Source organism: Balaenoptera borealis (assembly GCF_965194805.1).
Source record: "Balaenoptera borealis genome assembly, chromosome: X".
Taxonomy (NCBI): domain Eukaryota; kingdom Metazoa; phylum Chordata; class Mammalia; order Artiodactyla; family Balaenopteridae; genus Balaenoptera; species Balaenoptera borealis.
The window spans coordinates 127,922,482-127,938,514 of record NC_138881.1 but is presented as its reverse complement, the minus strand read 5'-3'; the positions used below and the strand labels follow the sequence as shown (position 1 = coordinate 127,938,514).

Genomic DNA, 16,033 nt, shown 5'->3' with positions numbered 1-16,033 from the left:
GAGTGACTCCTTGTCTGCCCTTCCTGCACACGGGCCGGGGCCCCCGAGGGGGAGCAGCAGAGCGTCCGCTGAACCAACTGTGACGGCTGCACTGTTGGGGTGGGCTGCTGTCGCTAGGGTGGCGCTGCACCCAGGGCTAGACGGGCAGAGTTCGTCCTCAGCGCCGACCGGACGGGAGCTCCACAGAGCGCGGGGTGAGGCGGCCGAGGCTCAGCGCGGCCTCGGTGCCACGCGGGGCAGAGGGGGGCCCCTCGCTGCAGGCCCCGTACTCCGACAGGGATCGGGCGCCCCGCCTCACTCCCCGCTCTTGGCAAGTCGCTCTGGTACCAAAAGCCACCTCCCCTGTCTCTACCCCGCGGACGCGCCAGGGAACCTCACCCAAGAGGCCTCCCAGGGCGCGCTCCTGCCCCTGGTACTCCCTCCGCTGGAAGCGCGGGGTCTCATGAGTGTGGTGGGGTCCCGTCGGGCCTCCACCACACCGACTCTGACCTGACTCAGAGCCCAGGCGCCTCACACCTCATGGGGGTAGGTGGGGACAGAGGCCCCCGGAGAACGGCGGGCACGTGTCCTTCAGGCTAGAGCGGGAGAAGCAACGTCCAGGGGTGGGAGGATGCGGGCAAGCCGGGGTGGGGGGTGTCCACCTGGAGGACTCCGGAAAGAAGGGGCCTGTGCAGATCTGCCGGACACGTGGTACGTGGCTCTGTGGATGCTCACAGCGTGGGGGGGAGGGGCGCCCACCCGCCATCCCTCTGCTCACTTGCACGGCTCTCCGGATGGCCAGGGCCACGCTGCTGGTGTCTTCAGCACCGGTCTCAAAATACCGGGCTGCAGCCCCGCACAGGGACGGGAACGCCGCCGGCTCTCACCTTGGGATTGGGACCCAGGGCCGGGGGCCACCCGTAAGAACCTCAGAACCCTCCCCATAGCAGGGCTCCTCCTTGCCTAGGCGTGAGGGAGACAGAGTGCCTGGAAGGCAGGGGATCCGCAGGCAGGCGGCTGACACCAGCCCAGCTGGGCCCACGGCTGGGACCCCCCTACGCAGGCACCAGGGAAGGCGGACGGTGGAGGGGCACAGCAGCTGCCGGCCCCCCGTGCTGTCGGGACCAGCGCACAGCTGCGGGAGCCGCAGGGGCGCCAGGCCCCTGTCCCAGGGCTGTAGGACACTCCTGGGCTGCTGTCCCTCCTTCCGGAAGACGGGGCGACGCGCCCTGAAGGCCAAGCTTCCCTGAGCCCCACTGGGAGCCCAGGGTCCCTGGAATGCCCCCTCCACATAATTCTTCCGCTGGCTGGGCAAGTAGGCGACAGTTCGGCCAGCCTTCCTCAGAGCACCTGACCTAATCAGACAGTCACAGAGCTGTGAAGTGAAAACCAGATGCGGGTGCTGGAAGATATGCCTGGGGAACTCGGGAGTCTGACGGCGGAGAGGGCCCAGGATGCCCACTCTTGCCTGGCCTTGAGCTGCCGTCACTGGGGCGAAGGGGTCAGGTGCTGAGGAGCTGATTCATCAGAGAGGACTTGCCCACCCTGTGGGGGCCCAGGTCAGAGGGGCCCAGGAGTTCAGCCACTTCCAGCTGCACCCGGGCCCACGCCCCGCCCTGTCCAGCCCCCTGCCGGCCCCCTCACCCCCCGTCCCAGACCGTCCTCCTGCCAGCTCACCCAGCACTTCCCACCGGAGGATCTTGAGCGGAGGGTGCCCAGCAGAGGGGCTCCGCGGGACTCTGCCGCCCAAAGGTGGGGTGGGTGGGCCAAGAGTCGGGGCGCAGCCGGAGGGCGGGGTGGAGTCGCAAGCCAGCCAAGCCGCGCCCCCCCCCCCCCCCCCCGCTGCGGGCTCTGCCCCCAGGCCCGGGCGGAACCCCAGGGAGGAGGGGTGGGTGGGGCTAGGCTGGGTCAGCTGAGTGACAGTCACGCGACTGCGACCAGCTCGGCTCCGAGCGGCTTCCTGGAGGAGAGGGGGGCACAAGCCGGAGTCTCCGAGTGTGGCAGGCCAGTGGCGTGGGGCCCGGGAGGGGGTGGGGGAGGAGGGTTTGTCCTGGAGGCTCCCCAGGGCAGCGGGGTCAGTCCTGGGGCTGGTCTGGGTCTGGAGGGCAGACCGGCACAGGGGTGGGTCCCGAGGCCTGGGGGCCTGGGGGACCCAGCCCTGGGGTCCACTCGAGCCTGGGGTGAGCTGGGGCACCAAGGGGCCCACTGAGGAGGCTGGGACCCGGAAAGATGGGGAGGTCTGAGGGGGAGCTGTGCCTCCAAGTCCAAGTTTCCCCAGGACATGGAGAAGGAGAGAGAGACCCTGCAGTCCTGGAAGGAGCGTGTGGGGCACGAGCTGGACGTCGTGGTGGCTTTCTGGTTGCAGCACTCCCACGACCAGGAGCACGGGTGCGCCTCGCCCTGCTCGGGCCCTGGGCGCGGTCCCTGCCCCTCCTGAGTCCCCACCTCACTCAGCTGACTCCGGCCTGCTGGGCTCCTCGCCCCGCTCGGCTAACCCTGTGCGTGTCCCACAGGGGCTTCTTCACGTGCCTTGGCCGTGACGGGCAGGTGTATGACGACCTCAAGTACGTCTGGCTGCAGGGGAGGCAGGTACGACAGGGGCACCCGAGACTCACCGTCATCCCGGCCCTGAGGACTGGGCCGCTCCCCACTTAAGCCATTGTTTCCTCCACTCCCCCACAGGTGTGGATGTATTGTCGCCTGTACCGCAAGCTTGAGCGCTTCCGACGCCCTGAGCTTCTGAATGCAGCTAAAGCAGGTGCCCCCTCCGTGTCCCCATCTCCCCAGAGGCCGCTCCAAGTCACTCTGTAGCACACGTGCTCCTAGGTGCCTAGTTCCTAGAGGGGTGTAGAAGCAGCAAAGGGCCCGGTATGCTCGCAGGTAGGGAGGAAGGGGGAGGCGGTGGCATCCTCACCCAAGTTCTAGCAGGCCACCTTCCCGACCAGCAGGTGGCGAATTTTTGCTGCGTTATGCCCGAGTGGCACCTCCTGCAAAGAAGTGTGCCTTTGTGCTGACGAGGGACGGCCGCCCGGTCAAGGTGCAGCGGACCATCTTCAGCGAGTGTTTCTACACCATGGCCATGAATGAGCTGTGGAGGGTGACAGGGGACGCGCAGTACCAGGTGCATGGGAGGAAGGCTGCCCTGCGTGTCTCCGTGCCCTCGCCTGCCCTGGGCATGGCTGCCGGAGCATTCCCATTCAGCGTGCGAACCCCTCCCCGGGCCCTGTGTGCAGGGCTGGGTCTGTCGTCACCGCCAGTCCTTCCTCTGGGCCCCCACAGCCCGGGGCTGCTGGTAACACCCCCCTTGTTGCGCTGTACTGTCACTGTGCGTCTACAGGTGAAGGAAAGTGCAGGGTTTATTGCAAGCCTCCAAGCAAGGAGAACGGGCAGGTCTTGCTCAAAAGACCCGAACTGCCCGATGGCTTCTGGGGAAGGGCTTTTAAAGGCAAGGTGAGGGAGGGGGTGGCGGGATACCTGATCAGCTCATGGACGTTCTTCTGATTGGTTGGTGGTGAGGTAACCAGGTGGTATTTCGGGAGGGAGTCAACATCATCAACCTTCTGGTTCCAGTGGTCTGGGGTCTACACGCCGGTGGTCAGCATGCCCTTACCTTCTTCCACCTGGTGGGGGTCTTAGTATCTGCAAAACAACTCAGGGATATGACTCAGGATATGATCTATAGCCCTTGAGGAGGAACTAAAGGTCCATGACTTTCTTTTACGGCTGAACTATTATTATTTTGTGTTGCTTATCTGTTTTCCTTTGCTTCTGCATTTTCTCACTTCTATGATTATATTTGCTCTTTGGAACTCGGGGAAGGCCTAGGAGGTTAAAGCTTTTCTACAGACAAGAGGCAAGGGATACAGGGGGTCTACCCCCCAGAAGGCTCTGCAGGGTCCTGCTCAGTTTCACAGGGATCAATCCGTGCCCTGCCCTGGCCGGGAGAGGGCCGCTCCCTCCTCCCTGGGCCCCCTCTTGCTTTCAAACCTGACCTCACTGTCTGGGAATGGTCTACGCCCCCAGCCCGGGGCCAGGCCCAGAGCAGGCCTTGGTGAAGGTGTCCTGTGAGTGGCTGGGGGGACATGGTTCTCCCACCCCAGGGCTGGGGACCCAGCAGGTCAGGACCCGGGGGACCAGACTGGATGGGATGCAGCCTCAGCCTGGGCCTCCCCTCACGCCTCCGCAGAGCGAAGCGGTGGAGATGATGGATCAGATCGTGCACTGGGTGCGGGAGGACCCCTCTGGGCTGGGCCGGCCCCAGCTGCCTGGGGCCCCGGCCTCGGAGTCCATGGCGGTACCCATGGTGCTGCTCAGCCTGGTGGAGCAGCTCGGGGAGGCCGACGAGGAGCTGGCGGGCAGCTACGCCGAGCTGGGGGACTGGTGCGCCGGGAGGATTCTGCGGCACGTCCAGGTGGGGGCAGGGCAGGAGGCGGGCGGCGGCTGCCAGACAGGGCCTGGGGGGCTGGGGGGCAGGGCGACGCCCTACTCCCCGCCCCCGGGGCGCCTCCTCCGCCCGCACCCGCCCCCCTCGGAGCTGGGCCCCGATGGCTCCCTTTACAGACGGGGAGATGGGGCGAGGTGCGGCCCAGAACCCTCGGGAAGGGAAGGAGGGCCCCGGGGGAGCCGGGGTGGGTGCCAGAGCCCCAGGCGCGTCAGGCAGCAGGAAGCCTGGCCAGACGCAACTTCGTCCCAGGCCTCTGGACAGCCCAGTCCTCCCCGTCTCAGCCTCCATTCAGTGTCTTACCCTCCCCACATCAGGGGCCCAGGCCCAAAGCAAGGCTTAGGACAGGCCCAGACCCTTGGGAGTGAATCGGCTCCTCCTCCAAAGCCCCTCTGAGCCAGGCCACCCAAGCCTGCAGATTGGGAGGGAGGGAGGGTGGGAGGGGGCGTCTTTCTTGTTGGATGATGGGGCAGGGGTCAGGGGGTGCTGAAGGCCAAGCTACCTTCTACTCCTCCCTCGGCAGAGGGGTGGGCAGGCTGTGCTGGAGAATGTGTCAGAGGATGGCGAGGAGCTTTCCGGCTGCTTGGGGAGACACCAGAACCCAGGTGAGGGGGGCGCTCAGCCTTGGTTCTGGACTTCAGATGCGGGGAGTGCCCTCCTCCCTCCACCCTCAGCGCACAGAGGACCAGACAGAGGAGGAGGGACGGGCCTCCCACGCTGGAGCGTCAGCAGCAGGAGAGTGACTCTGGGGCAGACCGGCAGGGCTAGGGGACTCAAAAGCGGGCCCCACAGTGAGGAAGAGAGGAAGGGAGTCAGCGGTCGGCACAGCGCTTGGGCCCCCCGCCTGGGGGAGGACACGCTGCCTGCCTTACCCCGAGCCCTCACCAGGCCACGCGCTGGAAGCTGGCTGGTTCCTGCTCCGTCACACCATCCGGAGAGGTGACCCCAAACTTCGAGCCCACGTTATCGACAAGTTCCTATTGTTGCCTTTCCGCTCTGGATGGGATCCTGACCATGGAGGTCTCTTCTACTTCCAGGATGCTGATGGCCTATGCCCCACCCAGGTGGGAATGTACCCAGGGCTACATGGTACTAGCCTGTTGAAGGCTTTCTGCCCAGGGAGGTGCGTGCTGTCATCACCCATTACAGAGAGGGGGACCCGGGGCTCGGAGGAGTGAACCTGCCCAGTGTGACCCCAGTGGGAAGCTCGACTCCCGTGCCGGTGGTCCTCAACCTCGCATGCACAGGGAGGCCGTGAGGGAGCGCAGACCATGCCCACGCGGAGACACATGGCCCTTCATCTTGGAAAGGCTCTCTGAGTGACCCTAAGGCATCAGCAGTGGGAGCAGATTTGCTCCCTTAGGTCTGTGGTCTGACTGTGCCTTGATCCTGCTGAGCTCTGCAGAGGGTGGCTGAGTCTGCCACCAGCAGGAGCTGAGTGTCCGAGGGGCTTTAGACAGACTGACGACACAGCCAGGGTTTCGATTCCAGGGCTCAAGGGGCACCCGCCCCAGCCCTGCCCTTTGGGAGGGGCTACTTGGGCTGCATCTGGCTCAGGAAGCTAGTCGTGATCTGACGGGCGGTTAAGACCCCCAGAGACGTTCGTCCCGCGTTTGAGCTCCAAGAGCTTGGGCCAGATGGAGTCTGAGACAGGGCCCGAAAGATGGGGGTGACTCTCCTGCTGAGAGGGGTGGTGGAGTGGGGTCCAGGGCTCTCAGATGCCTGCCTCCGCTCTGCTCTCAGCTGGAGTGGGCCATGAAGCTCTGGTGGCCGCACAGTGAAGCCATGATCGCCTTCCTCATGGGCTACAGTGAGAGCGGGGACTCCGCCTTGCTGAAGATCTTCTACCAGGTGGCCGAGTACACTTTCCGCCGGGTAAGTGCTGCTTCCTGGTCTCAGCGGCGGTGTGGAGGAGACCGCAGGCGGTGCACACCCCCTCCTTCCCGCGCTCGCCGGACGTGGTCCCTCAGTAGGTCTGAGAGTTCCTGGAAGTCCCGGCCCTGGTGCCCTCTGTTCAGTCAAGAGAGTGGTCCCTGCCCCACTGGAGCTCACATTTCGGTGCTGGTGGGACTGGCCATAAACAAGTAAACCAGCAAACATAGACGGTGATGAGAGCTCTGGGAAATAAAGCAAGGTCAGGGGACTGGGGGGCTAGTGGGAAGGAGAAAAGCTGGGGCTTCAGGAGGGGAGGCCATAGGGCACCAGGCAAAGGCAGGGAGACCGGGCTGTGGCTGTCATCCTGGCTAGTGAGTGGGGGCCTGGCCCGGGGTGGGAGCTGCAGCGGCTCAGGGGTCAGAGTGTGGTCGAGCGGGAGAGGTGTGGGCTGGCCACGAGGGTTTGGGTGTCATAAGGATACAGATGATACTGGAAGCCGTGAGGCAAGGTAAGCTTGGAGTACAGAAGGAAAGGAGAGAGGGAATAGGCAGGCCCAGCAAGGGAGACAAGAATCAGCTGTGAGGTAGGAAGGAAACCAGGCCCCCCGCCCCCCAGAGGGCCGAGCGCTGTGAGCAGAGTAATGCGCTGTGCCAGCTGCTGCCCAGGGGCACCTCGGGTGCTGAGCCTGATGGGGAATGAAGGAAGATTCCTGATGTGCTTCTAAGGCCACGACTCACTCCATTAGTAAACCCCAGTATGGGAGGGATTACACCAGGGGGGTCTTATTCTGAGGTCTGTGGGCTTTGAAACCTGAGAGAAAATTCCATCTTTATTTGCACTAACCTCTAACTGAAATCCAGCATTCACGTCCATCATGAATGAAAGCAGTGAACCACAGTATTAGCAGTGTCCGACTTTGTCACCAGTAGAAATTCCAAATGTGTTCGTATTATGTTGTGGTTAGAGAGGCATCTCCAAGTACTGCACACGCTCGTCACTGCTTCCAAACACGGGAGCCACAAGACCAGAGGCGATATATGTTAATATTGAATGCATTCATAGAGAACATGTGTTCGAGGTGATCGGTCTTAACTGCATAAAGTGAAATTTAAGGAATAAATTTTCAAGAAAGAGAGATTGCATTGAACAATCACAAAAGTTATAAACAACAGGTAATTCACTATGCACTAATCGTCATAACAATACAGAAAGCAAAAATTCAGACATCCATGGAAAGGCTGGACAGGAAAACAGTCAAATCCTTTGTTATCTTCCCGTGTCATATCCAGTAGTCGGATAATAAGTAAGGACGTGAGTAACGTCACTGGAAAGGTAGAATGAACAGATACAGAACTAGTTTTACGGGCTTCCCTGGTGGTGCAGTGGTTGAGAATCTGCCTGCCAATGCAGGGGACACGGGTTCGAGCCCTGGTCTGGGAAGATCCCACAGGCCGCGGAGCAACTGGGCCCGTGAGCCACAACTACTGAGCCTGCGCGTCTGGAGCCTGTGCTCCGCCACAAGAGAGGCCGCGATAGTGAGAGGCCCGCGCACCGCAATGAAGAGTGGCCCTCACTTGCCACAACTAGAGAAAGCCCTCGCACAGAAACAAAGACCCAACACAGCCATAAATAAATAAATAAATAAATAAATAAACCCAAAGGTAAAAAAAAAACAAAACCTGTCATCTTTAAAAAAAAAAAATAGCTTTAAAAAAAAAAAAAAGAACTAGTTTTACCCCCTATGAAGAAGAATACACCTACTCATAGGTCCCCATTTAAAAAGACATTTTTGATAGTGGACTTCAATGTCACTGATTTCTTCTATGGTCCTTCTGAGGAGGGGCTCCACTCAGGTCTCTATCTGGAGAGGAAGGGCCTAGGCCAGGGCTCTGAGGTCTGTCCTGGAGCATCTGGAAGGAACTGGGCAGGAGAGAAGCGAGGAATTTGGAGAGGGTCAACAGAGCTGCTGGGCAGGGGCAGGCTTCAGGTGGCTCCGAGGGAGGGGGAGATGTGTTTGGGACCTGTGGTGAGCCAGGCAGAAGTCAGACCTCTGGGCGGGATATCTACAATGGGTATCTACAATCTCCTCCACTGGAAGACAGTCCTCTGAAGCAGGGAACAGGAGCGCCAAAGGAATAACTTGTTACAAAGTTACATGGCAGGTCAGCACTTCCTCAGGATTCTGTTTCTTTTTCATTGTTACTTTTTAAAATTATATGTAGTTATTTATTTACTTTTCGCTGCGCTGGGTCTTAGTGGCTGCGCGCGGGCTTCTCACTGCGGTCGGTGGCTTCTCTTGCGGAGCACGGGCTCTAGGCGCGCGGGCTTCAGTATTTGTGGTGCACGGGCTCTAGAGCGCAAGCTCAGTAGTCCCAAGCAGGGTTTTTGTCTTTGTTTTTTTTTTTAAATTCCATCTTGCAAGGTTTCATCTCACAGCCTGCGGCCCCTTCCCCAAGTGGGGTAACTAGCTGCAGACTCACAACTCCACCCCCCCTGAAGAAAAAGGAAAAGGAAAAGCCCCTTGCTTTCATATTTGTCCAGGAGGCGGGACCTCATTTAAGAGCACTGACTCTGGAGCCGGGGGTCAGCCCGGGCTCTGACCCCGAGGTAGCGGTTTAGTGGGACCGGTGAACACCCCTTTCCCAGGCCTGTGGCATCTGGGCGGTTCCTGCAGGCGCTGCCTGTCACTGCCTCATTGTTATTGCAGTTTCGCGATCCCGAGTACGGGGAATGGTTTGGCTACCTGAACCGAGAGGGGAAGGTCGCCCTCACCATCAAGGGGGGTCCTTTCAAAGGTGAGTGGGAGAAAGGGCGGGGCCCAGGGGCTCGGGGCACTCGGCTGCCCACGGCCCTCCCAACCCGCCGTCCCGCCTCTCCCCGCAGGCTGCTTCCACGTGCCGCGGTGCCTCGCCATGTGCGAGGAGATGCTGAGTGACCTGCTGAGCCGCCTCGCCCCGGCCTCGGCCCCGGCCGCGGCCCTCAGCGCCCGGTCTCCGCCCGCCGACCCCGCCCGCCGAGGCGCAGAATAAAGCCAAGCCTGTTCCACTGCCCGTGTGTGTGAGCGTCTGTGGGGTGTCGGGTGGGGGACCGACCGCCGCCTTTGGCTGGAGGGCACCTGCTCGCCCAGCCAGTGACCCGCCCCGCGCGCTGGACCCTCCCACCCTGCCAACAGGCCCGCCCCGCGCCGGGGCCCGCCCGGCCATTGGCCCGGCCCGCCCCGCGGAGAGGCCCTACCCCGCCCTTGGCCCTCCCTGCGCATGGCCCAGCCGCCGGGAGGGCGGGCCCGGCGGGCGGGCTCGGCGGCGCGCACTTCCGGCCGGTGGCCGGGCCCGGCGCGCGCCGCCTCTTCCGCCGCCGTCCCCGCGATTTGGGACCCAGATCTAGCTCTAGCTCTAACTCCAGCCCCAGCCCCAGCCCCAGCCCCAGCCCCAGCCCCAGCCCCAGGCCTGGCAGCCCCGGCATCGCTTCGGAGCGCGGCGGCAGCTGACTGCGCGTTCACGACCCGCTGGGAGCCGCGAGCCCCGCCGCCGTTATGAACATCCGCAATGCGAGGGTGAGGGGCCGGGGCCGGAGGCTGTCCGCGCCGCGTGGGAGCGGGGCCCGGTGGCCGCGTGCGCATACTCCCGAGGGGCCCGGCCGAGCACCGGGCCAGCCGCCCTGCGCGGAGAAGTGAAGGCCACCGTCCCCCTGGGGCTGGATCTACCCGAAGAGGCGGCCTGGGGAGCCAGGGGCACAGGGCCGGGGATGCGAACCCCTTCTTTCCGGATGTCGGGGTTCCGTTGGATGGTGTCGGGGAGCTTCCTGGCGCTCAACGTTCATTCCTGGAACAGTCAGTTTTTGCACAGCGGCTGTGGGCCAGGCCTGTGCAGAGACAGATAGTCCCAGCGCCCGCCCAGCCCTGTGGGGGGGCGGGTGTCGTTGAGTAGACAGAGCGGGGTTCTAACACGACCGAGGCCTACTTAGTCACCGCAGCCCCCTGCCTGACTGCATTCCACCGCCCTCCTCCCCTGCAGCCAGAGGACCTGATGAACATGCAGCACTGCAACCTCCTGTGCCTGCCCGAGAACTACCAGATGAAATATTATTTCTACCATGGCCTTTCCTGGCCCCAGGTGGGCAGCCGTTGAATTTGGGGATGAGGGAGACCAGGCCAAGGAAATTCCACCCTGGGTCGGCTTGGGACAAGCCGGCGAGGTCGCGCGAGGTCGTGAAGAGTCCGGAGGGCGCATGGGTCGATGAGGCCCTGAGTGTTTCCGGCTGGGGTGGCGGGAGATGGATAGGAGGTGCCTTGAAGAGGGGCGAAGAACAGGGCCAAGGTAGGGGCCGTGTTCCCACCTGTGTCTGTCCACTTCTTCTGGGTTAAGGACGGCGCACGGTGTGATGTGGGAAAACCAAGCCACTTGGCCTGGAGGTCAGGAGCTGTCACTGAACTCGCTGCTGGATCGGCTTCTGTCTCTCACGCACACAGCGACAGGCAGGCGCTGGGGCCAGGTGTCCGATAAGGGCGCCTCCAGCTCTGACAGGAACTTGTTTTCCGCCTTCTCTTTCCTCCCTGTCACCCAGCTCTCTTACATCGCTGAGGATGAGAATGGAAAGATTGTGGGGTATGTCCTGGCCAAAATGTGAGTCACCAAGGACGGAGGGACAAGCCTGGAGCCTGACCTGGGGGCGGGGGGAGGAGGGACACCGACACTGCACGCCTCTGATGCATGCTGCCTGGGCTGGGTCGGGTTTTTTTGTTTCTTGTTAATAGACTATTTCTTTAGTTCAGTTTCCTCTCATTAACATGTCGTGGCACATCTGTTACAATGGGTGAACCGATATTACTACATTATTACAAAAGTCCATAGTTTACATTGTTTCACTCTTTGAGTTCTACCTTCCACGGACAAAGGTATAGCAACGGTATCCAATACTATAGTATCAAACAGAGTAGTTTCACTGCCCTCCCTCCCTCCCCTCTCCCCGGGAACCACTGATCTCTTTACTGTCTCCATAGTTTCACCTTCTCCAGAAGGTCATATGATTAGAATCATACAGTGTGTAGCCATTTCAGACCACCTTTCACTTAGTCATATGCATTGAAGTCTCCCCCTTGTCTTTTCATGGCTTGAGAGCTCCTTTCCTTTTAGCACTGAACAGTCTTCCATTGACACTGCAAGTGTCTTTTGGCTGCTGCCTGGGGTTTGGAGAGTCCTGGCTCTCCCCCGTCCCGGGACTGGACGCACTTTGGGGTTCACGCCTAGCCCCTCTCCTCTCTTCTTGCTCTAGGGAAGAGGACCCGGACGACGTGCCCCATGGACACATCACCTCCCTGGTGCGTAGGGCCCACCCAGGCTCTGGTGGGGGCGGGGGCGGAAGTTAGTTGGAGCCACCCTGAGGTCCCACCTTTCTCCCACCAGGCTGTGAAGCGTTCCCACCGGCGCCTCGGCCTGGCTCAGAAGCTGATGGACCAGGCCTCCCGAGCCATGATCGAGAACTTCAACGCCAAATATGTCTCCCTGCATGTCAGGAAGAGGTGGAAGCCAGGGCCGAGGGAAGGGGTGGGGGGGTGGGGTGGGGGATACTGTCTGGTTTTTTTTTTTGAATTTTATTTTATCTATTTTTATACAGCAGGTTCTTATCAGTTATCTATTTTATACATATTCGTGTATATATGTCGATCCCAGTCTCCCAATTCATCCCACCACCACCAGCGGGGATACTGCCTCGATGTGGGTCCTGGGCTGCCTTGGCTTTTGGAGAAGATCGGGAAGTGGGACTAGTGGGGAGGGGGACCGGGAGGAGGGGCAGGACCTGGACGGGACGTGCTGTCCCTGCCTGGCCTGGTCTGTACCGCTCAGCAGCGCCTTATTCCCCTGCAGTAACCGGGCCGCCCTGCACCTCTATTCCAACACCCTCAACTTTCAGTAAGTAGATCTAGATTTTTCTAATGGAGTGGGATGGTCCCCAGGTCTGGCTTATCCAGGTGGCTGAGATGGGCTGAACTACCTTCTAGGCAGGGGCGTGGGGATGGCTAGGGTTAGCTGAGATGGGGAGCGGGCCGTGGACAGCACTCCTGGGGGCAAGAGCACCTACCTGCCTGCCGCAGTCTGCTTGAGGCATGTCGTGCTTCCGGAGGACGCTCGGTGTTTCTTGCTTGATGCTGGTGGCGGCTACGCTGGAAGGGCAGCGCGGTGAGGATGTTGGGAAGCAGAGACAAGGGCCCAGGACAGGAACAGAAGCCGAGGAGCAGAACTGAGAGTGACCAGGCACCCAGAAGCATCTAAGCGGGACCAGAAGAAAGCATAAACCTGAGCACGTCCGCGCAGGAAGGGCCAGTGGCAAGAGCAGCGGAGGGATCTAGAGCCCTGGGTGTCCTAGCGGATGAGGGTGGGTCCACTCAGGGATGTGGCAGTCTCTGTGTGCCCAGCACAGGACAGAGAGAGCCTAGCAGGGAACTGCCCTGCCCAGTACGTTGTGGTGAAAGCCGCTGGAAAGCGAGGCTGAGGTGGGCTGTCCATGGAGGGCCCACTGAGACAGCGTCAGCTTCAGGTTGGTGGGGGATGAGGAGGGACTGTTGGGAAGGGAAGTGGCCTCCGGGCTGGGCATCTGAGGCAGGATCTTTGGCCTGGATGCAGACGCCTCTGGTGGTTGACAGTTCTAGGGTCTTAAGGCTGGCAGGGCCTTTCTGGGCCATCCAGACCGGCTCCCTTTTCAGCGGCAGGGTGCCCAGGTCTGCACACACACCTCCCAGTGCAGGCTTGGCCCCTGAGCTGCTCGGGCTACGGGCCACGCTGCCTGGTAAAGACCACCAAGAACAGGGGCCACAGCACCCCTCCCCGGTTCCAACTGTTAGGCATACGAGCCAGCCATGCGTGCCCAGGAAGTGACAGGGAGCAGGGCGGGGAGGGGCGGGGACTGCCCAATTCAGGGCTTCAGTTCACAGGAAACCACGGACACAGATCCTTGGTGGCCAGGTTAGGGACGAGGGGCAGTGGCAGGACGCCAGGGGTGGGGGGGAATAAAGGAGCTGGGTGCTACTTACTGTTGGAGAAAGCAGAGGGAAGACCATGTTGGAAATGTCTCCCAAAGGGTCCTTGGGGGGGGCAATGACACCCTGCCCCACTAGCAGATGGTGCCAGAAGGCTGAGGAGAATTGCCCCCGATGTGGGTTGCCATCCTTCTCTCCACCTGCTGCCCCCAGAATCAGCGAAGTGGAGCCCAAATACTACGCAGATGGGGAAGACGCGTATGCGATGAAGCGGGATCTCACCCAGATGGCCGACGAGGTAAGCGTCCCGCGGGGCCAGGGCCGCAGTCCCCAGGCAAGGCGAGCAGGGGCGGCCTGGGACAGTTGGAGGCTGCGTCGCCGGGAGTCCTGGCCCTCTTCACCTCAGCTTCCGTAGCTGGCAGGCAGTGAGCCGGACCTTGGTAGGGCTTTAACGAAGGCCTTCGGCCCAAGATTCCATTCTCCGAGGAAGAAGCCCGTCCTGCCCAGAGGCTGCTGTGAGAGGAGAGGGAGGAGGCCCCTGGACATGCTGAGACGCGGGGCCTGGGGACGGCTGTGGCTGGCTCCAAGGCTCAGGGGCCAGACAGAACCAGGCTGAAGAGAAAGTCAGGGTTCTGCCCAAGGCTCCTCGGCGGCCAGGGCCGTTCAGAGGGCTCCACGGCAGCCTCGTGAGGGAGCCGTGAGCACCTCCACTTTATTTTATTTTATTTTTTTTATTTTTGCCTGTGTTGGGTCTTCGTTTCTGTGCGAGGGCTTTCTCTAGTTGTGGCGAGTGGGGGCCACTCTTCATCGCGGTGCGCAGGCCTCTCACTGTCGCGGCCTCTCTTGTCGTGGAGCACAGGCTCCAGACGCGCAGGCTCAGTAGTTGTGGCTCACGGGCCCAGTCGCTCCGCGGCATGCGGGATCTTCCCAGACCAGGGCTCGAACCCGTGTCCCCTGCATTGGCAGGCAGACTCTCAACCACTGCGCCACCAGGGAAGCCCCAGCACCTCCACTTTACAGGAGAGGAAACAGGCCCAGAGGGGACAGTGCCAGGGCTGCCCCCCGGGAGTCGGGCTCAGTCCTGTTTCCTGCCCTGGCTCCGCTGCCTCTCATCCTGCCCCCCGCCGCCAGCAAGGGACAAGGCACGGGCGGCGGGAGAGGGCCTTCGTGGTCTAGAGACTTAGGTGCTGTCTCCTTACTCCCGTTTTTCCCCGGGCTCCTGGGGGCAGCTGAGGCGGCACCTGGAGCTGAAGGAGAAGGCCAGGCACGTGGTGCTGGGCTCCATCGAGAACAAGGTGGAGGGCAAGGGCAACTCGCTTCCGAGCTCGGGAGAGGCCTGTCGGGAGGAAAAGGGCCTGGCTGCGGAGGATAGCGGTGGAGACAGCAAAGACCTCAGTGAGGTCAGCGAGACCACAGAGAGCACCGATGTCAAGGACAGCTCAGAGGCCTCTGACTCAGCCTCCTAGAGCCTGCACATGCTCCTCTCCCTGCCCTGGCCTGCCCATCCCATCCTCACCCCGAGAGGTTTCACAATAAACTTCACCCAGTGGCCTTGGGGAGTTTACCTGTGCGAGCGTGCACATTTTTGGGGGTGTGTGTATGCCCCTCTCTGGCTCTTCTGCATCCCTGTGGATGTGGACCTCACATCCTTTTGGCACAGTGCTTCCTGCCAAGCCCAAGTAGAAGGGAAGAGCTTTGTCAGGGCTTTGGAGATGTCTGATAGCTTGGAGCCATCTTTGGGTCCCGGGGGAAGGAAACCCTGGAGTTCTGGGAGCCTTCCGAGCCCTGCTCTGCTGCTGCCTTGCCAGGCTCCGGATGCCTGAGTCCAGCTGCCCGCTGAGCTTCTCTACCAATGTCCTATCTCGGTAATGGCCCAAGCAGCTACCCAGTTGCTCGAGCCCTGGCAACTGTCCCTGATTCCTCCCTCCCCTGCAAACCAAAAGGTCAGGGAGTCCTGTCTGTTCGATCACCGTGATACCCCTTGAATCTACTTCCTAACCCAAGCCTTTAAAATAATCAGTGGGCTTGCTTTCTAGCATGGTTTTACATTTACAGAAGTGAGCAGATAGTACAGAGTTCCCGTGGACCCGCCCCCGTCCCCCGCCGTTTCCCCTATTAATATTTTGTATCAAGTGTTAACAGTTGTTTGAGACAAGATTGATACATTGTTAACTACAGTCCACAGTTACATTTCCCTCTGCGTTGTACACTCCGTGAGTTTTGACAAATGCGTAATGTCATTTCATGCAGCCTGTAAGCCCTCTGTTTTTCATAGCTTCAGCTCTAACCCTAAAATTGGCTCCTGTGCCTTTCATCCCTGCCATTCCCTCTGGCTGCAGCGCCATTGTTTGCTGCTCCTCATCCCTGGGCGGGCCGCCTGGGCCGCCCACCTCCCAGCGGAGCTCAGCACTCCTTAGCTGTCACTGTACCTTGTGCGCCTGCTGCCGCAGAAGGCACACTGCTCCTCTGCTACGCAGAATAATTTGCTACGGAGCTCGATTCGCTCTCTGGCTGGCGCCTGCCACGTGACCAACTAGCAGCCCGGTACGCTCGTGAGCGGGCCGGGAACAGGAAGATGCGCCTGCGCGCGCCCGCTAACGCGCGGGCTGGCGGGGGGAGGGAGGCTGTGTTCTGATAGGCTCAAATCGCGGGCTTGCTGTCGGAGGCGGAGCCTCGCGCCGCCCTCCGCGCCTGGCTTCAGTCCCTTTCGGTTTGCAAGCCGCGCCGGGCTTCGTTCCCAGGCTCTGATTGGTCCGGCGGCGGCG

General features: G+C 61.3%; 2 protein-coding genes across 14 annotated transcripts; both read left to right on the top strand.

Moving 5' to 3' along the window:
• The first annotated feature begins 1,641 nt into the window (after nt 1-1,641).
• RENBP (renin binding protein) lies at nt 1,642-9,345 on the top strand. 5 transcript variants are annotated; one of them, XM_082376886.1, is made up of 11 exons: nt 1,642-1,731; nt 2,258-2,367; nt 2,493-2,568; nt 2,662-2,737; nt 2,925-3,100; nt 4,166-4,390; nt 4,944-5,025; nt 5,309-5,484; nt 6,164-6,295; nt 9,003-9,090; nt 9,179-9,345. In XM_082376886.1, exons 2-11 carry the CDS (start codon nt 2,261-2,263, stop codon nt 9,322-9,324), a joined length of 1,284 nt encoding a protein of 427 aa, XP_082233012.1. In that variant the 5' UTR covers nt 1,642-1,731; nt 2,258-2,260; the 3' UTR covers nt 9,325-9,345. The 5 variants fall into 5 exon arrangements, with proteins under 5 accessions (XP_082233012.1, XP_082233011.1, XP_082233013.1 ...); XM_082376885.1 differs by lacking the exon at nt 1,642-1,731 and adding an exon at nt 1,855-1,983; XM_082376889.1 differs by lacking the exon at nt 1,642-1,731 and adding an exon at nt 1,951-1,983 and having other exon boundaries at nt 2,928-3,100.
• A 225-nt stretch (nt 9,346-9,570) lies between these two features.
• On the top strand, nt 9,571-14,832 carry NAA10 (N-alpha-acetyltransferase 10, NatA catalytic subunit). Of its 9 annotated transcripts, none has more exons than XM_082376902.1 (9): nt 9,571-9,848; nt 10,309-10,407; nt 10,859-10,917; nt 11,567-11,612; nt 11,698-11,813; nt 11,912-12,009; nt 12,160-12,204; nt 13,410-13,566; nt 14,498-14,638. In XM_082376902.1, exons 1-8 carry the CDS (start codon nt 9,828-9,830, stop codon nt 13,535-13,537), a joined length of 612 nt encoding a protein of 203 aa, XP_082233028.1. In that variant the 5' UTR covers nt 9,571-9,827; the 3' UTR covers nt 13,538-13,566; nt 14,498-14,638. The 9 variants fall into 9 exon arrangements, with proteins under 9 accessions (XP_082233028.1, XP_082233027.1, XP_082233023.1 ...); XM_082376901.1 differs by having other exon boundaries at nt 9,572-9,848; nt 11,909-12,009; XM_082376897.1 differs by lacking the exon at nt 11,912-12,009 and having other exon boundaries at nt 9,583-9,848; nt 10,859-10,899; nt 12,157-12,204; nt 14,498-14,832.
• The last annotated feature ends 1,201 nt before the right edge of the window (nt 14,833-16,033 follow it).